Source organism: Oncorhynchus masou, chromosome 32, assembly GCF_036934945.1.
Source record: "Oncorhynchus masou masou isolate Uvic2021 chromosome 32, UVic_Omas_1.1, whole genome shotgun sequence".
In the NCBI taxonomy this organism is placed as follows: domain Eukaryota; kingdom Metazoa; phylum Chordata; class Actinopteri; order Salmoniformes; family Salmonidae; genus Oncorhynchus; species Oncorhynchus masou.
This window is the reverse complement of record NC_088243.1, coordinates 10,944,156-10,968,369: the sequence shown is the minus strand read 5'-3', so window position 1 is coordinate 10,968,369 and position 24,214 is coordinate 10,944,156. Positions and strand designations below refer to the sequence as shown.

Sequence of the window (24,214 nt, the reverse complement as noted above, 5' to 3'; positions counted from 1 at the left end):
ATCAATGTGTACCTAACCATATAAACACCAATGTACCCTACCATAAACATCAATGTGTACCTAACCATAAACATCAATGTGAAACCAACTATAAACATCAATGTGTACCTAACCATAAACATCAATGTGTACCCAACCATAAAAATCAATGTGTACCCAACCATAAAAATCAATGTGTACCCAACCATAAACATCAATGTGTACCTAACTATAAACATCAATGTGTACCCAACCATAAACATCAATGTGTACCTAACTATAAACATCAATGTGTACCTAACTATAAACATCAATGTGTACCCAACCATAAACATCAATGTGTACCCAACCATAAACATCAATGTGTACCCAACCATAAACATCAATGTGTACCCAACCATAAACATCAATGTGTACCTAACTATAAACATCAATGTGTACCTAACTATAAACATCAATGTGTACCCAACCATAAACATCAATGTGTACCCAACCATAAACATCAATGTGTACCCAACCATAAACATCAATGTGTACCTAACTATAAACATCAATGTGTACCCAACCATAAACATCAATGTGTACCCAACCATAAACATCAATGTGTACCTAACCTTGAACATCAATGCCTTTCTTAAAATCAATACACAAGTATATCTTTTTAAACCTGCATATTTAGTTAATATTGCCTGCTAACCTGAATTTCTTTTTACTAGGAAAATTGTGTCACTTCTCTTGCGTTATGTGCAACAGAGTCAGGGTATATGCAGCAGTTTTGTCTGCCTGGCTCGTTGCGAACTGTGTGAAGACCATTTCTTCCTAACAAAGATCGTAATTAATTTGACAGAATTGTACATAATTATTACGTAACATTGAAGGTTGTGCAATGTAACAGCAATATTTAGACTTGGTTTTATATTTCACTGAAATAATAAATTGCATTTCATTGATGACAATTTGAATGCACAGAGATACCGTGACGCGATCCTGAGGCCCATTGCCGCGGCATTCATTCGCCACTATCACCACGATAATGCGCTGCCCCGTGTCGCAAGGATCTGTACACAATACCTGGAAACCGAAAATGTCAAAGTTCTTCCATGGCCTGCATACTCACCAGACACGTCACCCAATGAGAATGCTTGGGATGGTCTGGATCGATGTATACGACAGCATGTTCCAGTTCCCGCCCATAACCAGCAACTTCTCACAGCCATTGAAGAGGATTGTGACAACATTCCACAATTCTCTTCAATGGCTGTGCAAACAGCCTGATCAACTCCATGCGAAGGAGATGTGTCGTGCTGCATGAGGCAAATGGTGATCACACCAGATACGGACTGGTTTTCTGATCCACACCCCTACCTTTTGTTAAGGTATCTGTGACCAACAGATGCATATCTGTATTCTCAGTCATGTGAAATCCATAGATTAGGGCCTAATGAATTCATTTCAATTGACTGATTTCCTTATATGAAATGTAACTCAGTAAAATATTTTAAAATTGTTGCATGTTAAGTTTAGATTTTTGTTCAGTGTATTACATTAAGGTACTTAGTTGTAACCCAGAAATGATTTCATATTAATTAAAAAAATGACTGCATTGGGCCTTTAAATTAGTCATAGAAGTTGTAATCTTCAACGATTTCAAAATGTCTCATCAGCACGTCAGCTCAAACGAAGGTCTTGGAGATGAGCATTGACTTTGATGAAATACTATTTGACCAGCTATGTGAATCCAGGTGTGTAAATCTGTCTCACCATGTAGACGTCAAACTCGTCCAGGCACCTGAAGGGGGACTCCGTGATCTCCCAGAGGGAGAGGATAAAACACACTGTCGAGAAGGATCGCTCTCCTCCAGACAGAGACCGCATGTCACTCATACTGTCGTTCTCACGGCCTGGCGGCTTCACCTGTACACACAGGCCCAGGAGGTTAGAGAGGACAGACAGACAGACAGACAGACAGACAACAGGACACATGGAGTTGGGGTTCACACCCGTAGCTTGAGTGTCTAGTTTGATCAGGTTGTTGTTATGTGGGTCCTGTTGTCTGTAAATACTGATGATTTAATGCAGTCTTAAACTCAGTCCTCTTGAATGCCAAACACATTCCCGTAAAAAGCTAAATAAATGAACTGAACAATTATTATGAAAATGTTTTTGTCAAATTGATTCTGACGAGTACAGATACTTTATTTTATGTAAAAGCTACGGGGGCCATTTGAAAACTATGAGGATTAGCACACATACCGAGATGGACAGCGTCTCACTGTTGTGATCAAACATCATGGACCCGCAGCAATTCATCTTTATCAGGAAATTATTAAAGTATAACTTGCATCTCACAGAGAGGGACCTAGGTACATAAAAGTCAAGAGTGTGGGAATATTCAACATACGGTATTCGACAATCAGTATTACTAGGGCAAGTTGTGTACTAAAAGGGACAGTTGTGTCCTAAAAAGCATGCTCAATGGAGATCATCCATTTGTACAGGCTTAAGCTTAATCTGTATCTGGGAAATGAGCCATAGAGTATTATTTTGGGGGTTTAGAGCGATTTAAATAAATAACAAGTCATGAGCATTTTTAAAGCGGAATTGTCCTTTATGAAATGCGTCAAATGATCACGAATTACCTGCGCATTATTTTGTACCGGGTCTGCCTGTCGGACATTATGTTGTCAAGACGATCTATGAACTTCTTCAGATCTCTCACTTGGTTTGATTTGTCCCTGTAGTTAGCCAGGGCCTCTGCATACTCTCTGGTGAGGAGAAAGATAGTTGAAGTCGGAAGTTTACATACTTACTTTGGAGTCATTAAAACTCGTTTTTCAACCTCTCCACAAATTTCTTTTTAAGAAACTATAGTTTTGGCAGGTCGGTTAGGACATCTTCTACTGTGTGCACGACACAAGTAATTCTTCCAACAATTGTTTACAGACAGATTTGTTCACTTATAATTCACTGTATCACAATTGCAGTGGTTCAGAAGTTTACATACACTAAGTTAACTGTGCCTTTAAACAGCATGGAAAATTCCAGATAATGTCATGGCTTTAGAAGCTTCTGATAGGCCAATTGACATAATTTGAGTCAATTGGAGGTGTACCTGTTGATGTATTTCAAGGCCTACCTTCAAAGTCAGTGCCTTTTAGATTGACATCATGGGAAAATCAAAAGAAATTAGCCAAGACCCCAGAAAAAGAATGGTAGACCTCCACAAGTCTGGTTCATCCTTGGGAGCAATTTCCAAACGCCCGAAGGTACCACGTTCATCTGTACAAACAATAGTATGCAAGTATAAACACCATGGGACCACGCAGCCGTCATACCGCTCAGGAAGGAGACGCATTCTGTCTTCTAGAGATTAACGTAATTTGGTGCGAAAAGTGCAAATCAATCCCAGAACAACAGCAAAGAACCATGAGAAGATGCTGGAGGAAACAGGTACCAAATTATCTATATCCACAGTAAAACGAGTCCTATAACCTGAAAGGCCGCTCAGCAAGGAAGAAGCCACTGCTCCAAATCCGCCATAGACTGCACATGGGGACAAAGATCTAACTTTTTGGAGAAATGTCCTCTGGTCTGATGAAACAGAAATAGAACTGTTTCTCCACAATGACCATCATTATGTTTGGAGGAAAAAGAGGGAGGCTTGCATGCCGAATAACACCATCCCAACCGTAAAGCACAGGGGTGGCAGCATCATGTTGTGGGGGTGCTTTGCTGCAGGAGGGACTGGTGCACTACACAAAATAAATGGCATCATGAGGCCGGGAAATTATGTGGATATATTGAAGCAACATCAAGACATCAGTCAGGAAGTTAAAGCTTGGATGCAAATGGGTCTTCCAAATGGACATTGACCCCAAACATGGGTTGGGGACATTGACCCCAAGCAAAGTTGTGGCAAAATGGCTTAAGGACAACAAATTCAAGGTATTGGAGTGGCCATCACAAAGCCTCAATTCCATAGAAAATTTGTGGGTAGAAATTAAAAAGCGTGTGCGAGCAAGGAGGCCTATAAACCTGACTCAGTTACACCAAATCTATCAGGAGGAATGAGGCCTACAAACCAGACTCAGATACACCAGCTCTGTCAGGAGGCCTACAAACCTGACTCAGTTACACCAGATCTGTCAGGAGGAATGGGCCAACATTCACCCAACTTATTGTGGGAAGCTTGCGGAAGGCTACCCGAAACATTTGACCCAAGTTAAACAATTTAAAGGCAATGCTACCAAATACTAATTGAGTGCATGTAAACTTCTGACCCACTGGGAATGTGATGAAAGAAATAAAAGCTGAAATAAATCTCTCTACTACTATTTCACATTCTTAAAATAAAGTGGTGATCCTAACTGACCTAAGACAGGGAATTTTTACTCGGATTAAATGTCATGAATTGTGAAAAACTGAGTTTAAATGTATTTGGCCAAGGTGTATGTAAACTTCCCACTGCAACTGTATATACAAAAGCCTTGAAAAGTAATATTTCCAAAATGCCTTGACACAGTAGGTATAGCATGTGGGAACAGGCAGAAATGTCTTCTAAAATCACAATCTCCATAACTCAGAACTAAAATCTTGCCTAATTTGGTGTTTACCTAATCTGTCCACGAGAGATGAAACATCACAAGATGACAGACAGTTACATGAGCAATGTTTTATGAAACATCACAAGATGACAGACAGTTACATGAGCAATGTTTTATGAAACATCACAAGATGACAGACAGTTACATGAGCAATGTTTTATGAAACATTCATGCCGTTTGGATATGTACTGATGGAGTACCCTACCTAACCACCTGCTCGTGGTCTCCATGGCTACTCTCCTGAACGCTGATCTTCCTCCGTAACCTCGTGATCTCCACATCAATACTCCTGGCGCTGCGATCTACCTGTTGGCGCTCTGGGCTGATCTCTTTGGCCTTGGCCACAAAATCCTGTCAACAGTTTATAAACAGATTAACAACTGCCATTTACAGTATGTTCATTTCACCCAATTTGGCCCTGTCATTGGTTTTATATTTAGCAAAATAACATGCAGGATAACATGCAATAATTTAAATTCATCTTATATAATTCACCAATAAATATCCATATATGGGTTGATTTGTGTTTTTTGAGGTCGGTTCTGTTTTGGATAGATTATTTGGGTTGAATGCTGTAACACAGAATAAAACAACAAAAGTCCCATGATGGTAGGGACTGTCCATTACTGCTTATTACTTATTAACCATCAGTTATTCACATTACTTTAATAAAATATTTCAGTTGTGTATATTAGGCTACATTTGTTTTATGACTATTATTTAATTCCAAGCATAATTTTATGTCTGCTGAAGACCAGCTATCAATCACTTAGATAATGTTTTTTCAGGTAGTGATATGCTAAGCAACTGCTCTCTAGAACTGCTCTCTAGATCCCCTCACAATCACGAAACGTCGCTAAGCAACAGCTGCTCTCTATATCACATCACGATGAGTCGCTAAGCAACAGCTGCTCTCTATATCACGATAAGTCACTAAGCAACAGCTGCTCTCTATATCACATCATGATGAGTCGCTAAGCAACAGCTGCTCTCTATATCACCTCACGATCAAAATACATTGCTAAGCTACAGCTGCTCTCTATATCACATCACGATGAGTCGCTAAGCAACAGCTGCTCTCTATATCACGATAAGTCGCTAAGCAACAGCTGCACTCTATATCACCCCACGATGAGTCGCTAAGCAACAGCTGCTCTCTATATCACGATAAGTCGCTAAGCAACAGCTGCTCTCTATATCACATCACGATGAGTCGCTAAGCAACAGCTGCTCTCTATATCACATCACGATGAGTCGCTAAGCAACAGCTGCTCTCTATATCACCTCACGATCACGATACGGAAAAGTATACTATATGGAATTCAAATAATTGAACCGACGTTGGTTAATTAGTTGTTTAAAAAAATACATTTTGGTTAATCGCTCAGCACTAGGGTTGATTCCAACATTGGGACAAATATTAATCGCTTACTGTGACCTCCTCTTCTTTCAGAGCCAAATCACTTCTCATAGCCTGCATGTTGTCCTGATGATCCGTGAGTTTCTTCTCTAAGATCTTCAGGCTTCGTTCCAGTTTACTGCACTGTGCTTCAGCCTTACTCTGTTCCTCCTGATCAGTCAAGAACAAAACAATAACACACAGAGCACAACGTCATCACAAACAGTTTGTGTTTCTACCAAATAACTCACATTTCATTAGGTACCATTTCAACTATTAAAGTTACCCTGGATAAAAGTGTCTGTCAAGTGGCATTATTAAGCGCTGTCATCTTCACAGCATCAGGCTCTCCAAACATATCTACTGTACCTTCAGTGGCTCTGTCTCCTCAGCCAGCTGTTCTATCCTGTTCCTCACGTCAACATACTGCCAATCAACTTCCTTGGAAGTTCTCTTATGCTCCTCCAGCTCCTCCTTCGCTTCCTCCACAGTTTTCTTCTCACCGTCGATTCTCTGCTGGTTCTCTTGAGCCACTTCTTCCTGTAGCATTTGATAAAGTTAAACGTTTAAATGAAATGCACCGTGTTAACACTTCAATCAATCCAACAAACATAGATCATCTCTACAGGAAATCATGGCATCATTTGGAATCATGGATAAATAAAAGTTTGTTTTTTTTACCAAAGTGCTGATGTCATCAGCCTGTTCCTCCTCAACATTCTCCAGCTCGGTCACACCGGCCTTGACCTGATTCACTGTGGTCTGGATGCAAATATACAGGTAGACTGTTACACAGCATGCATGTCCTACGTTACATAGGGGGTGTAACATATTCAACAACAGATCGCACCCTGCATTAATATACAGGACATTTGTCGGTGCAATGCATGATGGTGCAACGCATCGGACTGCTGTCAGTTCAATGGGTCAATGTTTTCATTGCATATGTCCCTATTCAAATGAACAATTGGGGAAGAAAACTGAGCAGTGACAAACACATTATAAACAAAGTTCATCATATTACCAGAGTCTTTTTCAGAGTCATGATTGTGCTGTGTAGTTTGGCCTCCATGCGCTGGATGTCCTCATTGACTGAGCTCAGGTGAAGCTGAAACCGGGAGAGCTGGGCCTTGTAGTTCTCCAGCTCTGACTCCACCATGCTGAGCAATGACAAAAAACAATAAAAGTACAAATCAATACAATGCTCAAGGACAGTACCAGGACAGCGGCAGGTAGCCTGGCAGTTTAAGAGGCTAGCCAGTTCAAATCCTGGATCTGACTGGAAAAATCTGAGTGAGTGGGTGGGGGGGAGGGGGAACGTGAGCTGGTATCAAATCCTTGATGCCATTGTGCCCTCGAGCAAGGCACTTAACCCCCCAAAACAACTGCTCCCCGGGCACCCAGTGTGGCAGCCCTCCATAACTCTCCAAACCCTGTATATGTAAATATTAGGTCTGACACCATTTAGTCGACAGGTCGGTTGTAATAAATTAATTGTCCCCCTCCCCCCCTTTTTTTGTTACATGGTGCACAAGACACCTGTCTGATTCATGCCTGTCTCAGTGGACTGTTACATGGCGGAGGCCACAGGTATGGCACATTCCATCACTCTAAGACATGTGATAGTGAAATGGTTAAATCATGTCAAAAATAATGGTGGAACACTAACACATTTAATATAATTTAATAACAAATGCGCATTCTACCGCGTTATATAGTGTGTATATATACACACTTTATAATATATATATATATATGTCTTTTGCAGACTCCATCAGGTTATCTTCCAGAATGGACTTGTATTTGGCTCCATCCATCTTCCCATCAATTTTAACCATCTTCCCTGTCCCTGCTGAAGAAAAGCAGGCCCAAGCCATGATGCTGCCACCACCATGTTTGACAGTGGGGATGGTGTGGTCAGGGTGATGAGCTGTGTTGCTTTTACGCCAAACATAACGTTTTGCATTGTTGCCAAAAAGTTCAATTTTGGTTTCATCTGACCAGAGCACCTTCTTCCACATGTTTGGTGTGTCTCCCAGGTGGCTTGTGGCAAACTTTAAACAACACTTTTTATGGATAACTTTAAGAAATGGCTTTCTTCTTGCCACTCTTCCATAAAGGCCAGATTTGTGCAATATACGACTGATTGTTGTCCTATGGACAGAGTCTCCCACCTCAGCTGTAGATCTCTGCAGTTCATCCAGAGTGATCATGGGCCTCTTGGCTGCATTTCTGATCAGTCTTCTCCTTGTATGAGCTGAAAGTTTAGAGGGACGGCCAGGTCTTGGTAGATTTGCAGTGGTCTGATACTCCTTCCATTTCAATATTATCGCTTGCACAGTGCTCCTTGGGATGTTTAAAGCTTGGGAAATCTTTTTGTATCCAAATCCGGCTTTAAACTTCTTCACAACAGTATCTCGGACCTGCCTGGTGTGTTCCTTGTTCTTCATGATGCTCTCTGCGCTTTTAACGGACCTCTGAGACTATCACAGTGCAGGTGCATTTATACGGAGACTTGATTACACACAGGTGGATTGTATTTATCATCATTAGTCATTTAGGTCAACATTGGATCATTCAGAGATCCTCACTGAACTTCTGGAGAGAGTTTGCTGCACTGAAAGTAAAGGGGCTGAATAATTTTGCACGCCCAATTTTTCAGTTTTTGATTTGTTAAAAAAGTTTGAAATATCCAATAAATGTCATTCCACTTCATGATTGTGTCCCACTTGTTGTTGATTCTTCACAAAAAAATACAGTTTTATATCTTTATGTTTGAAGCCTGAAATGTGGCAAAAGGTCGCAAAGTTCAAGGGGGCCGAATACTTTCGCAAGGCACTGTATATATATATATATATATTATATATATATATATATATATATATATATACACACACACACACACTTTATAATATATATATATTATATATATATATTATAAAGTGTATATATATATATATATTATAAAGTATATATATACTTTATACTTTATAATATATATATATATACACACTTTATAATATATATATATACTTTATAATATATATATACATATATATATACATATATATATATACATACATATATATATATATATATACATATATACACATATATATATATATATTATAAAGTATATATATTATAAAGTATATATATTATAAAGTATATATATATGTGTGTGTGTGTGTGTGTGTGTGTGTGTGTGTGTGTGTGTGTGTGTGTGTGTGTGTGTGTGTGTGTATATATGACCTCCAACTTTTGAACGGAAGTGTATGTATGTGTGTGTCTTTCGGAGGGAAAAGGGTAAAAAAGTAAGTCAGATTTCCATTGGCCCTTGTGTGCAATTGACCAATAACGTGATCTTAATCTGGTACTTCCTGGTTAAATAAAATAAATAAAACAAATATTTACTGCTGATGTGTTTCGGAGCAAGGTACGTTATAAGAGCATACCACAACAACCATACTAAAATAAACGTAATAAGAGTCCAGATTAATAAAATAGGTACTTGCCGAATTTCTGTTTCCAGATCTCCCCCGAGGTATTTGGCCATGCTGAAGTCTGGAGTGTAGTACCGGTTAGGGTACACCTGGTCTCCCTCCACAGTGAAGGCCTCACGGCAGTTCCTCGGGGGTCGGCCTTGTTGCATCACTCTCCTGGCTGCATTCTTCTCCTGCAATCACAACCGGGACAAGAGACATTGGTAGCTGGGAACTTACTCATGTTATTTTTTTATTTTTATTTCACCTTTATTTAACCAGGTAGGCTAGTTGAGAACAAGTTTTAATTTGCAACTGTGACCTGGCCAAGATAAAGCATTGCAGTGTGACAAAAACAACAACACAGAGTTACACATGGAATAAACAAACATACAATCAATAATACAGTAGAAATAATCTGTCTGTAAACAATTGTTGGAAGAATTACTTGTGTTATGCACAAAGTAGATGTCCTAACCGACTTGCCAAAACTATAGTTTGTTAACAAGAAATTTGTGGAGTGGTTGAAAAACGAGTTTTAATGACTCCAACATAAGTGTATGTAAACTTCCGACTTCCACTGATGACAAAGTTACTTTTAGATTTGTATAATTTTTAATTTAGATAGAATTATTATTAAATATGATTTGAGATACGAAGACTTTATGAAACTGTTCCACGAAAATGTGCATATGAAAATCCTAACTGGCACGCAGATCGGTAGAAATGGTAAGATAAATTGACATTCCAAATGTAAAAGGTTGCCGACCCTGGTGTAGCCTATTACCGGTAACTTCGGGAGCGTAACGGCAAAATAATGCAAAGGCCAGCAGCAGTGGGAGGTGGTGGTTCGGGAACAGGGGTTTTAATCCTCTGGTTTGTGTGTCTTAATTATTTAAATCACAGTGTGCTTAAAGCGTTGGACAAGCCCAGTAGCCTACATATAGTTGACTGTCAAAACACATAGGGTGTGTCTATATGGAAAAATACACATTTCAAAATTTCAACCAGTCGATTGGTCGAAAGAACAGGCAACTTTTGGTCAACCAAGATTTTTAAAATATATATATAGATATTTTAGTCGGGGACAGCCCTACTATCCAGCAAGGGGAAACATTTGCATGCAGCAAAGTCTACTGCCGATCTTATTCAAACTTCAGCTGCGTACTGCTCTGGCGGATTTAGGTATGGACAGACATGGACAGACATGGGCAGACATGGGCAGACATGGGCAGACATGGACAGACATGGGCAGACATGGGCAGACATGGGCAGACATGGGCAGACATGGGCAGACATGGGCAGACATGGACAACATGGACAGACATGGGCGACATGGGCAGACATGGACAGACATGGACAGACATGGACAGACATGGACAGACATGGGTAACATGGACAGACATGGGCAACATGGACGACATGGGTGACATGGACAGACATGGGCAGACATGGACAGACATGGACAGACATGGGTAACATGGACAGACATGGGTAACATGGACAGACATGGGCGACATGGACAGACATGGGCGACATGGACAGACATGGACGACATGGGCAGACATGGGCAGACATGGGCAGACATGGGCGACATGGGCAGACATGGGCGACATGGACAGACATGGGCGTCATGGACAGACATGGGCGATATGGGCAGACATGGGCGACATGGACAGACATGGGCGACATGGGTAACATGGACAGACGGGCAGACATGGACAGACATGGGTGACATGGACAGACATGGGTGACATGGGCGACATGGACAGACATGGGCAGACATGGGTAACATGGACAGACATGGGTGACATGGACAGACATGGGTGACATGGGCAACATGGACAGACATGGGTAACATGGGCAGACATGGGTAACATGGACAGACATGGGCAACATGGGCAGACATGGGCGACATGGGCAGACATGGGCGACATGGACAGACATGGGCGACATGGACAGACATGGGCGACATGGACAGACATGGGCGACATGGACAGACATGGGCGTCATGGACAGACATGGGCGTCATGGACAGACATGGGCGTCATGGACAGACATGGGCGACATGGGTAACATGGACAGACGGGCAGACATGGACAGACATGGGTGACATGGACAGACATGGGTGACATGGGCGACATGGACAGACATGGGCAACATGGACAGACATGGGTAACATGGACAGACATGGGTAACATGGACAGACATGGGCAACATGGACAGACATGGGCAACATGGACAGACATGGGCAACATGGACAGACATGGGCGACATGGGCAGACATGGGCAACATGGACAGACATGGACAGACATGGGCGACATGGACAGACATGGGCGTCATGGACAGACATGGGCGTCATGGACAGACATGGGCGTCATGGGCAGACATGGGCGACATGGGCGTCATGGGCAGACATGGGCGACATGGGCGTCATGGGCAGACATGGGCGACATGGGCAGACATGGGCGACATGGGCAGACATGGGCGACATGGGCAGACATGGGCGACATGGACAGACATGGGCGTCATGGACAGACATGGGCGTCATGGACAGACATGGACAGACATGGGCGACATGGACAGACATGGACGACATGGACAGACATGGGCGTCATGGACAGACATGGGCGACATGGACAGACATGGACAGACATGGGTGACATGTACAGACATGGGCGACATGGACAGACATGGGCAGACATGGACAGACATGGACAGACATGGACAGACATGGGTGACATGTACAGACATGGGCGACATGGACAGACATGGGCAGACATAGACAGACATAGACAGACATGGGCGACATGGACAGACGCCGAGGGCGGCATCTTGCCGGAGCGTCCGCAACAAAATGGTGACCTTTGCGAGATTTGTTTTCTATTGCTAATTTGCACGTCACGTCAATGATATCATGTCACCATGTGGTAATGTCGGTCAATTAACCTTGTCGGAGTGGGGTAGGTTATTTATTTATTTTTTTAATTGAATTTTACCCCTTTTTCTCCCCAATTTCATGGTAGCCAAATGTTTTTTTAGTAGCTACTATCTTGTCTCATCGCTACAACTCCCGTACATGCTCGGGAGAGACAAATGTTGAAAGGCATGCGTCCTCCGATACACAACCCAACCAAGCCGCACTGCTTCTTAACACAGCGCGCATCCAACCCGGAAGCCAGCCGCACCAATGTGTCGGAGGAAACACTGTGCACCTGGCAACCTTGGTTAGCGCGCACTGCGCCCGGCCCGCCACTGGAGTCGCTGGTGTGCGATGAGACAAGGATTTCCCTACCGGCCAAACCCTCCCTAACCCGGACGATGCTAGGCCAATTGTGCGTCGCGGCCGGTTACGACAGAGCCTGGGCGAGAACCCAGAGTCTCTGGTGGCACAGCTGGCACTGCAGTACAGCGCCCTTATCCAAAGCGCCACCCGGGAGGCTGGAGTAGTGTAGGTTGACCTCCGATCTCCCCACTGGAAGCCCGAGGTAGGGGGAGTGGGGGAATCTATCAAATAGCACACTAACTTTGTACAGTACTAATGCAATTAGTAAATTAGAAATTAGAAATGCCTGTAGCAGCATCCCCACCAAACCCTGCTGACTGAGGATGAACCACTGTCTACAGACCCTGCTGACTGAGGATGAACCACTGTCTACAGACCCTGCTGATTGAGGATGAACCCCTGTCTACAGACCCTGCTGACTGAGGATGAACCACTGTCTATAGACCCTGCTGACTGAGGATGAACCACCGTCTACAGACCCTGCTGACTGAGGATGAACCACCGTCTACAGACCCTGCTGACTGAGGATGAACCACCGTCTACAGACCCTGCTGACTGAGGATGAACCACCGTCTACAGACCCTGCTGACTGAGGATGAACCACCGTCTACAGACCCTGCTGACTGAGGATGAACCACCGTCTACAGACCCTGCTGACTGAGGATGAACCACCGTCTACAGACCCTGCTGACTGAGGATGAACCACCGTCTACAGACCCTGCTGCTGAGGATGAACCACCGTCTACAGACCCTGCTGACTGAGGATGAACCACCGTCTACAGACCCTGCTGACTGAGGATGAACCACTGTCTACAGACCCTGCTGACTGAGGATGAACCACTGTCTACAGACCCTGCTGACTGAGGATGAACCACTGTCTACAGACCCTGCTGACTGAGGATGAACCACTGTCTACAGACCCTGCTGACTGAGGATGAACCCCTGTCTACAGACCCTGCTGACTGAGGATGAACCACTGTCTACAGACCCTGCTGACTGGCCTTCAGTTCTGACTGACAGAATTAAGACACAACTAGTTTGCAGAGGACCAAGTGAAGTACCACCTAACTGTGTTTTCCCAAGGAATGAGAGTGATGGAAGCTGTCACCACCAGAATTTCAGGAAGACCTTGGAGAGTGGAGAAAAAAATCCCGAGAAGTTGGTTGGTGTATTCTGAAAGAAACAACAGCCTCTTCTGCTCCTGCTGCAAACTCTTTTCGAAGAAGAAAATTAATTTAGCAAACTCAGGACTGACAGACTGGGAACATGCAAGTTCTTTGCTGACTTCACATGACAGCAGTCCAGAACACCAAAACTGCAACTGCATGAAAACATGGAAAGAACTGGCAATGAGGATCAAAAAAGAGGAAACGATTGATAATCATGAGATGGCACTAAGGGAGGCTGAGAGGATAAGATGGAGAGAGGTGTTGACACCTCTGACTGCTATTGTGTAGTCTCTGACAATTAGACATCTAGCACTAAGGGAGGCTGAGAGGATAAGATGGAGAGGTGTTGACACGTCTGACTGCTATTGTGCAGTCTCTGACAATTAGACATCTAGCACTAAGGGAGGCTGAGAGGATAAGATGGAGAGAGGTGTTGACACGCCTGACTGCTATTGTGCAGTCTCTGGCAATTAGACATCTAGCACTAAGGGAGGCTGAGAGGATAAGATGGAGAGAGGTGTTGACACGTCTGACTGCTATTGTGCAGTCTCTGGCAATTAGACATCTAGCTACCTCGGCCACCAAATACAGAAGGAACTCATTGATTTGTTGAGCAGCAAGGTCATTTCAATAATGGTGAGTAACATCCAGCTGGCAAAATGATTCTCTGTCATTCTAGATTGCTCCTCAGATGTCAGCCACACTGAACAGCTGTCAGGTGTGATTAGAACTGTGTCACTGAAGGAGGAGCCCCACATAAAGGAACGTTTTATGGGGTTTTTTGGAAGCAGAGGAGTCCACGGGCCACATTTGGCATCCCTGATTCACAAAAGATTAGAGGAGCTAAAAATTCATTTTGAGGACTGCAGAGGACATTCTTATAATAATGGGTCCAACACGAGAGACAAAAACAAAGATGTCCAAGCCAGACTCCTGGAAATGAATCCAAGGGCTCTATTTGTGCCATGTGGGGCTCACACATTGAACCTGGCTGTGGCTGATGCTACTAAAAGTTGTCGATAACACAGGTTACTTTGGCACCTTTCACAAACTGTACACCTTGTTCTCAGCCTCCACACAGCGATGGGACATCCTGAAAAAACATGTGGACATCACTTTGAAGATGTGGACTGAGACAAGGTGGGAGAGTAAAGTTAAGTGTCCAGCCACTGAGGTATCAGGCAGCAGCAGGGAGAGACACTGAGGTATCAGGCAGCAGCGGTGAGAGAGACACTGAGGTATCAGGCAGCAGCGGTGAGAGAGGTACTGAGGTATCAGGCAGCAGCGGTGAGAGAGGTACTGAGGTATCAGGCAGCAGCGGTGAGAGAGACACTGAGGTATCAGGCAGCAGCGGTGAGAGAGACACTGAGGTATCAGGCAGCAGCGGTGAGAGAGACACTGAGGTATCAGACAGCAGCGGTGAGAGAGGCACTGAGGTATCAGGCAGCAGCGGTGAGAGAGGCACTGAGGTATCAGGCAGCAGCGGTGAGAGAGACACTGAGGTATCAGGCAGCAGCAGTGAGAGAGGCACTGAGGTATCAGGCAGCAGCGGTGAGAGAGACACTGAGGTATCAGGCAGCAGCAGTGAGAGAGACACTGAGGTATCAGGCAGCAGCGGTGAGAGAGGTACTGAGGTATCAGGCAGCAGCGGTGAGAGAGACACTGAGGTATCAGGCAGCAGCAGGGAGAGAGACACTGAGGTATCAGGCAGCAGAGGTGAGAGAGGTACTGAGGTATCAGGCAGCAGCAGTGAGAGAGACACTGAGGTATCAGGCAGCAGCGGTGAGAGAGACACTGAGGTATCAGGCAGCAGCGGTGAGAGAGACACTGAGGTATCAGGCAGCAGTGAGAGAGACACTGAGGTATCAGGCAGCAGCAGTGAGAGAGACACTGAGGTATCAGGCAGCAGGGAGAGAGACACTGAGGTATCAGGCAGCAGCGGTGAGAGAGACACTGAGGTATCAGGCAGCAGTGGTGAGAGAGGCACTGAGGTATCAGACAGCAGTGAGAGAGACACTGAGGTATCAGGCAGCAGTGGTGAGAGAGGCACTGAGGTATCAGACAGCGGTGAGAGAGACACTGAGGTATCAGACAGCAGTGAGAGAGACACTGAGGTATCAGGCAGCAGCGGTGAGAGAGACACTGAGGTATCAGGCAGCAGCAGTGAGAGAGACACTGAGGTATCAGGCAGCAGCAGTGAGAGAGACACTGAGGTATCAGGCAGCAGCGGTGAGAGAGACACTGAGGTATCAGGCAGCAGCGGTGAGAGAGAGACACTGAGGTATCAGGCAGCAGCGGTGAGAGAGACACTGAGGTATCAGGCAGCAGCGGTGAGAGAGACACTGATTGAGGTGAGGGATCAAATCAAAGACCCTGTGATAAAGATTGAGGCCCAGTCCTTGTCAGAGGAGGTGGGATCATACCGCTTCAGCACCTGTACGGTGATGTGGTATGACATCTGGAGCCAGATACAACATGTGAGCAAGCTGATGCCGTCTCCCAGGATGCATGTGGATGTTGCAGCCAGTCTTCTCAGAAAGACAGAGAGAGGTCTCAGCAACTACATGGCAACAGGCTTTATGACTGCACAAACGTCAGCCAAGGATACTTGCGAGGTTATGAATGTAGAGGACGTTCTACGACAAAAAAGGCTGAGGTCCTTTTCATACGAATCATTTAATGAGCCTTTGAGTGATGCCCTGAAGAAGCTGGTGGTGACATTTTTCAATGTCGTTGTTGATGCTGCAACCTCAGCCCTTCAGGAAAGATGTTCCACATTGGAAAATGTGGGAGAGAAGTTTGGAGTGCTGTCAACCTTCCTAGGTCTCTCCAATGAGGAGCTGACAGAACAATGCGTTAGTATGACACTGCACTATAAAGAACACTCAGACTTTGATGGCAGAGAGGTTGCACAGGATAGGAAGAACAAGCCTGACTTGCCATCGAAGACACGAAAGGGAGCCCTCAGAAATGTATCCAAATTTGTGGACTGCTCTCAGAATGTGTCTTACTCTTCCAGTGACCGTAACTAAAGCAGAACGGAGCTCTTCAAAGCTGAAGCTCATCAAATCCTACCTGAGGTCCACCATGTGACATGAACGCCTTAGTGGCCTTGCTGTCATCAGTATTAACCATACAATTGCTGGGCAGATTTCTTATGATGATGTCATTGATGACTTTGCATCAAGGAAGGCAAGAAAAGCCAGGGTTTAGACGGCAGTTGTGCAATTTAGTTTGTGTGTTTCCTGTTTGAAGTGCAGTAGTGTAATAATCCGGTTCTCTTCTTTACAAGTGTGTTATTCTATTTGTGTGATGTCAGATGTCTGCAATTTAGTTTTATTTGTGTGTTTTTTGTTATTAATAGGGTAATAATGTAATAATTAAATTCTCTTTTTTATTTGAATTTATATGCTACAATTTGTTTCTATTGGTCTTTGTTACTTCTTTTTGATATTTATGAATCTTCTTTTTGTATATATTTATATAGTTTTAAGGGGGGTTTCGCCCAGGGTGCCATGATGATCTGGCGTCTGTTGCCTTTAAAGAAGTAGCGTGACATCAGATCCTGGAGGACGGCCTCGTCCTTGTCTCAGCAGAAGGTCTTCATGAAGCTCCTCAAGCAGCTCTCCACTGCTATAGCTAAGGCAGGGTCCTTCACCCAGGGAGCCATACAAGCTCGAACCACCACTAGCTCCCAGTGGTGGAAACATGATAGATGATGTTGTTTCTATCTTCCAATTTACCTTTGTCGTGCCTCAATGCAAACTCCTTCAAACAAACAGTTTGTTGGACTGCACATTCAACTAGGAGCTTAAATCAGGGAAGAAACTAACCTTGATGATGAGAATGGATTCTATGCCTCTCATGTCGATGAGACAGTTTGCGATGACTGGGTTGGCTATGCTCAGAGAGTCAAGTACTGAGGGGTAGTCTGGGTGATTGACTCCACTGAAACACAACCAAATACAAAAAAAAATTAGCTTTACTGACAACAACAACAAAAAGTATAGATACAGTTTGTTATGAACATCTAACAAAACAATTTGGTAACAACGAGACAATGTATTCATAAGTCCATACAGTTTCACTCTAATAATATCTGTAACTAAATATGGTCAAGGATCAAATACGGTCCATAGTAGCTACCGGTATTCAACAACAAAACAATATGTGTTAATGTCCCAAATGGCACCTTATTCCCTACATAGTGCACTACTATTGACAATGTAGGGAATGTGTTGCCATTTCAGATGGAGCGATTGTGACTCACCGTCCTTGAACCTTGTAGACGGAGCCAGAGAAGGGGCTGACGATGATCTGGGGTCTGTTGCCTTTAGAGAAGTAGCGTGACATCAGATCCTGGAGGACGGCCTCGTCCTTGTAGTTGTCACAGCAGAAGGTCTTCATGAAGCTCCTCAAGCAGCTCTCCACTGCTACAGCTAAGGCAGGGTCCTTCAGGTTTATACATGCCCCTGATGGGAAACCATGGATGGATGGATGGGTAGATGGATGAATGAACAGAAAGAAAAACAGATGAATTAATGTTAAGTACATCTTTCTGAGGTTTCCCCACTGGGGGTAATTAGGAAGACTGTTGCACATGACTGTGCCATTTGGGCCAGATCACTATATGATTGGGCTACACTAAACCAAAGAAGGTGGAGAACCACTGACCTATAGGGCCAAGAGGTTTCTTGGTAAAACGACCTTGGATGTAAGCCTTGTCTATGTTGTCTAGCAGGTCAGGCATGTTATCTCCAAAGCGCTTCAGTTTGTTGGATCTACTGGCCAGGAGCTGGTTCTTCCTCTTCAGTTTTGCTTCCATCGACACCTGAATATTCTTCTCTTCCAACCTAGAGCATTCAATCAACACATGAGCATTACAGAAGTTTGAGTACTCATACTAAAAGAAGAACGTGAGAGCAAATGGTTGATGCAGAAAGTGGTGGTTATCACATTGCTGAGGCCTATATGTGAGTCTTCCCGGGCCACACCCTACTCCAACACCAAGCTTCTCAGTCTCAACCACGGATGTATAATAACAACTGGAGACTGTGTCCAAGATGTCCGACCGGGATTTCTGAGGTAATCTACTCAGGATTGCATACGCAGATTCATGGACCTTCCTTATATGGGTTGCATTCCGGTTTATACGGACCAACATCACATGTGCACAAGCACTCAGTGCGCACAGGGTGCAGCGACAACATCATCCAAAAATATGGCACACATTGTATGAATATAAAATGTTAATATCTTCGGCAAAGAGTGATAAAATAAAAAGGCTTCAGCAACAATTATTTGAATAATTTATGGATGTTTTGTGAACAAAGTTGATGACTAAAGTGTCTTATTGGGAATTTCCAAATCCGACTTCTCTATGTGGCTGTGTACGGAAATGGTCATTCTGGACCGGGCATCAGTTAAACTGCAGTACCGAAGCAAAACTGTAGGAGCAGTCGACACAGTGCTTCTAGAACGGAATCATGGCCCCTTAGGTCTCAACAACGTGAGGATGTGTAAAATTGCTAATGATCCGTAGGTATTTGTTGTAGTACTTGTTTCATACTGTAGAAGAATGCTACAGGTGGAAGAATGCTACAGGTGGAAGAATGCTACAGGTGGAAGAATGCTACAGGTGGAAGAATGCTACAGGTAGACGAATGCTACAGGTGGAAGGATGCAAACAGAATTCATTGGACTTAATCATTTAAAAATAACAGGTTTTTATCTGATCTTATCATACTGTACAATATGATAAGACCACATTCTTGGAAGAGAAAGAAAACAGGCTTTGAATCGTTTTCCTTTACCGTAGTTTGTCCAACTCCTCCTTCCCTTTGAACAGAGCCTGTTGCCTGTCCTTGATCTCCTGATTCAGAGCGGTGCACTGCGTCTCATGCTTCTCCAACTGCGTCCTCAGACTGGAGATCTTCTGCAGTCTCTTGGTGTGCTCTGCCTCGGCCTTCTTGTTCTGACTCCCACTACAGGGTTACATCAAAAGATCATTTCAACAAAAGCTGAATGTATGCAAGGAAATCAAAACGACAGTAGTTATGCAACTAAAAAATGTGGACCAGACCACAATGCAATGACTATTCATGCTTACGTAGTAAATCAGTGTGCGCAGTTAACAGTGGAAGCTACTCTGAAAACATAGTTTGTGAAGCTACCAATTACTTCACACTGGAAGAAGTTAAGAAAAATGTAGTTTACTTAAGTTACTTTGAAAAAGCAGTTCAGTACATCCAAACTACTTTGTGAAAAATTATTCTGAGATGTTATTGACCACAAATTGAAAAAACAGATCGACCTGGAGTCAGATGTTACCAGAAAGTGTAATTTAGTCTATTAAAACACAAAAACTGTTTCAAGTCAGAATTAGGAAGATGTGATGCCTACTTCACCCATACATTCAGTTCTTTTTGGGGAAAAAAAGGTCCAGTAGTTACAGTCCCTTGCGAAAGTATTCGGCCCCCTTGAACTTTGCGACCTTTTGCCACATTTCAGGCTTCAAACATAAAGATATAAAACTGTATTTTTTTTGGGAAGAATCAACAACAAGTGGGACACAATCATGAAGTGGAACGACATTTATTGGATATTTCAAACTGTTAACAAATCAAAAACTGAAAAATTGGGCGTGCAAAATTATTCAGCCCCTTTACTTTCAGTGCAGCAAACTCTCTCCAGAAGTTCAGTGAGGATCTCTGAATGATCCAATGTTGACCTAAATGACTAATGATGATAAATACAATCCACCTGTGTGTAATCAAGTCTCCGTATAAATGCACCTGCACTGTGATAGTCTCAGAGGTCAGTTAAAAGCGCAGAGAGCATCATGAAGAACAAGGAACACACCAGGCAGGTCCGAGATACTGTTGTGAAGAAGTTTAAAGCCGGATTTGGATACAAAAAGATTTCCCAAGCTTTAAACATCCCAAGGAGCACTGTGCAAGCGATAATATTGAAATGGAAGGAGTATCAGACCACTGCAAATCTATCAAGACCTGGCCGTCCCTCTAAACTTTCAGCTCATACAAGGAGAAGAATGATCAGAGATGCAGCCAAGAGGCCCATGATCACTCTGGATGAACTGCAGAGATCTACAGCTGAGGTGGGAGACTCTGTCCATAGGACAACAATCAGTCGTATATTGCACAAATCTGGCCTTTATGGAAGAGTGGCAAGAAGAAAGCCATTTCTTAAAGATATCCATAAAAAGTGTTGTTTAAAGTTTGCCACAAGCCACCTGGGAGACACACCAAACATGTGGAAGAAGGTGCTCTGGTCAGATGAAACCAAAATTGAACTTTTTGGCAACAATGCAAAACGTTATGTTTGGCGTAAAAGCAACACAGCTCATCACCCTGAACACACCATACCCACTGTCAAACATGGTGGTGGCAGCATCATGGTTTGGGCCTGCTTTTCTTCAGCAGGGACAGGGAAGGTGGTTAAAATTGATGGGAAGATGGATGGAGCCAAAAACAGGACCATTCTGGAAGAAAACCTGATGGAGTCTGCAAAAGACCTGAGACTGGGACGGAGATTTGTCTTCCAACAAGACAATGATCCAAAACATAAAGCAAAATCTACAATGGAATGGTTCAAAAATAAACATATCCAGGTGTTAGAATGGCCAAGTCAAAGTCCAGACCTGAATCCAATCGAGAATCTGTGGAAAGAACTGAAAACTGCTGTTCACAAATGCTCTCCATCCAACCTCACTGAGCTCGAGCTGTTTTGCAAGGAGGAATGGGAAAAAATTTCAGTCTCTCGATGTGCAAAACTGATAGAGACATACCCCAAGCGACTTACAGCTGTAATTGCAGCAAAAGGTGGCGCTACAAAGTATTAACTAAAGGGGGCTGAATAATTTCGCACGCCCAATTTTTCAGTTTTTGATTTGTTAAAAAGGTTTGAAATATCCAATAAATGTCGTTCCACTTCATGATTGTGTCCCACTTGTTGTTGATTCTTCACAAAAAAATACAGTTTTATATCTTTATGTTTGAAGCCTGAAATATGACAAAAGGTCGCAAAGTTCAAGGGGGCCGAATACTTTCGCAAGGCACTGTAGCTAGACTGCTACATGGCTAAAAAGTAATGAACTACTGAAAACACTACCTAGATGTGAATTTAGTTTAACTACCACCTAGCTACTGCAAAACGTAGTTCAATTCCTACTATTCAACCCTGACAGTTAATCCTTTCAAAAGTATATTCTACCAAACATTGACTATCACTCAAATCTCTCACATATTTTTCACTTTGTGAATTCTCTCGTGAAGAAGGGACTGTTCCTTCTCTGATTGCTTCAGTTTGTTCACAGCACGGAAATACACCACCTACAATAGAACAGCATAAAATACAGCTCAGACAAAGGTATTGCATTTCATCAAAGTGCTGCAAACATGCAGAAAAAGTATCGGTAAGCAAGGATATTGGTGAGGAAAATGTAAATTTCATGTTAGTCCTAAACAGCACCCTATTCCCTATGAAGTACACTACTTTGAACAGAGCCCTATGGGCCCTGGTCAACAAAGGTGCACTACATAGGTAATAGGTGCCATTTGGGCCCGTAAGCCTACATTTACTTCCTGGAATGGGACTGACCTCAACCCAGCCTCTTACCTCCTGCTCTTTTTGAGCTTTATTCTTTGACTTGACTTCTTCCTTTATCTTCCGACAGTCCTCTGACAGTGACTCCTCCTCTTCTTTCCGACTGTGAAGCCTGCTCTGGATCTCCTGCAATTTCTTTTCAGCTACTATCACTTTATTCTGGAGGGAAAAGAGAAGAAAACATTAAAAGCCCAGTGCAGTGAAAAACGAGATTTTCCTGTGTTTTATATACATTTCCACACTATGTTGAAATAATACTGTGAAATTGTGAAAATAATTATATGCCCTTTTAGTGTAAGAGCTGTTTGAAAAGGCCACCTGAAATTTCATCATGTTGTGGTGGAATGGAGTTTTGGCCTTCCATGGTGACATTACCATGCAATAAATGAGGTAATAGTCCAATAATAAGAGTTCTGAATAAGAGTTCTGTCAAAAAGAGTTCCATAACAGTTTTCCCCTCCCTCCCCACTCCCAGACAGTCCTAGCAAAATACCTGCTTGAGAATTGTTTTTAAAGCTGAGAATCTAAAAAAAATAAAAATGTTTTTACATTCACAGTAAGGTCCTTAAAATATATGAAATGATTAAATATTGAGATAAAAATGGCTGCATTGGAACTTTAAGATATAACACAGGCAGGATTTCTAAGAAAATCATAAGAGTTTCTCCAATGGATTTCTCAACAGATCCAACTGACAAGATATATATACACATACATATATATATACATACACACACACATACACACTCACACAAAAGTATGTGGACACCCCTTCAAATTAGTAGATTCGTCTACTTCAGCCACACCCGTTGCTGACGTATAAAATTGAGCACACATCCATGCAATCTCCATTGACAAACATTGGTAGTAAAATGGCCTTACTGAAGAGTTCAGTGACTTTCAACATGGCATCGTTATAGGATGACACCTATTCAACAAGTCAGTTTGTAAAATTTCTGCCCTGCTAGGGCTGCCTCGGTCAACTCTAAGTGCTGTTATTGTGAAGTGGAAACGTCTAGGAGCAACAACGGCTGTGGTAGGCTCACAGAAGCTCACAGAACGGAACCGCCGAGGGCTGAAGCGTGTACCGCGTAGCAATTAAAAATCGCCTGTCCTTGGTTGAAACACTCACTACCAAGTTCCAAACTGCCTCGTGAAGAAATGTCAGCACAAGAACTGTTCGTCGAGAGCTTCATGGCCCACATAAGCCTAAGATCACCATGAGCAATGCCAAGTGTCAGCTGGAGTGGTGTAAATCTCACCGCCATTTGACTCTGGAGCAGTGGAAACACTTTCTCTGGAGTGATGAATCACGTTTCGCCAACAAGCAGTCCAACGGACAAATATGGGTTTGGCGGATGCCAGGAATAGGCTACCTGTCCCAACGCATAGTGCCGACTGTAAAGTTTGATGGAGGAGGAATAATGATATGGGGCTGTTTTTCATGGTTCGGGCCCCTTAATTCCAGTGAAAGGAAATCTTAACGCTACAGCACACAATGACATACTAGACGATTCTGTGCTTCCAACTTTGTGGCCACTGTTTGGGGAAGGCCCTTTCCTGTTTCAGCATGACAATGCCCCCGCTGCACAATGCGAGGTCCATACAGAAATGGTTTGTTGAGATCAGTGTGGAAGAACTTGACTGGCCTGCATAGAGCCCTGACCTC

The 24,214-nt window shown here is 43.3% G+C and overlaps 1 protein-coding gene across 4 annotated transcripts in view; it reads right to left on the bottom strand.

The window, feature by feature from the left end:
- Window positions 1–24,214, bottom strand: part of smc6 (structural maintenance of chromosomes 6) — a 34,735-nt gene that overhangs the window by 3,640 nt on the left and 6,881 nt on the right. For all 4 annotated transcript variants that reach the window (XM_064953244.1, XM_064953246.1, XM_064953247.1 and 1 more), the window contains exons 11-25: window positions 22,558–22,704; window positions 22,183–22,271; window positions 19,734–19,904; window positions 18,595–18,773; window positions 18,191–18,392; window positions 17,754–17,868; window positions 9,498–9,658; window positions 7,007–7,142; window positions 6,664–6,744; window positions 6,352–6,522; window positions 6,016–6,153; window positions 4,789–4,934; window positions 2,619–2,744; window positions 2,233–2,338; window positions 1,741–1,893 (exon numbers count right to left, since the gene is read on the bottom strand). In XM_064953244.1, the coding sequence (XP_064809316.1) occupies window positions 1,741–1,893; window positions 2,233–2,338; window positions 2,619–2,744; window positions 4,789–4,934; window positions 6,016–6,153; window positions 6,352–6,522; window positions 6,664–6,744; window positions 7,007–7,142; window positions 9,498–9,658; window positions 17,754–17,868; window positions 18,191–18,392; window positions 18,595–18,773; window positions 19,734–19,904; window positions 22,183–22,271; window positions 22,558–22,704 (2,121 nt within the window). The remainder of the gene's footprint in view (window positions 1–1,740; window positions 1,894–2,232; window positions 2,339–2,618; window positions 2,745–4,788; window positions 4,935–6,015; window positions 6,154–6,351; window positions 6,523–6,663; window positions 6,745–7,006; window positions 7,143–9,497; window positions 9,659–17,753; window positions 17,869–18,190; window positions 18,393–18,594; window positions 18,774–19,733; window positions 19,905–22,182; window positions 22,272–22,557; window positions 22,705–24,214) is intronic.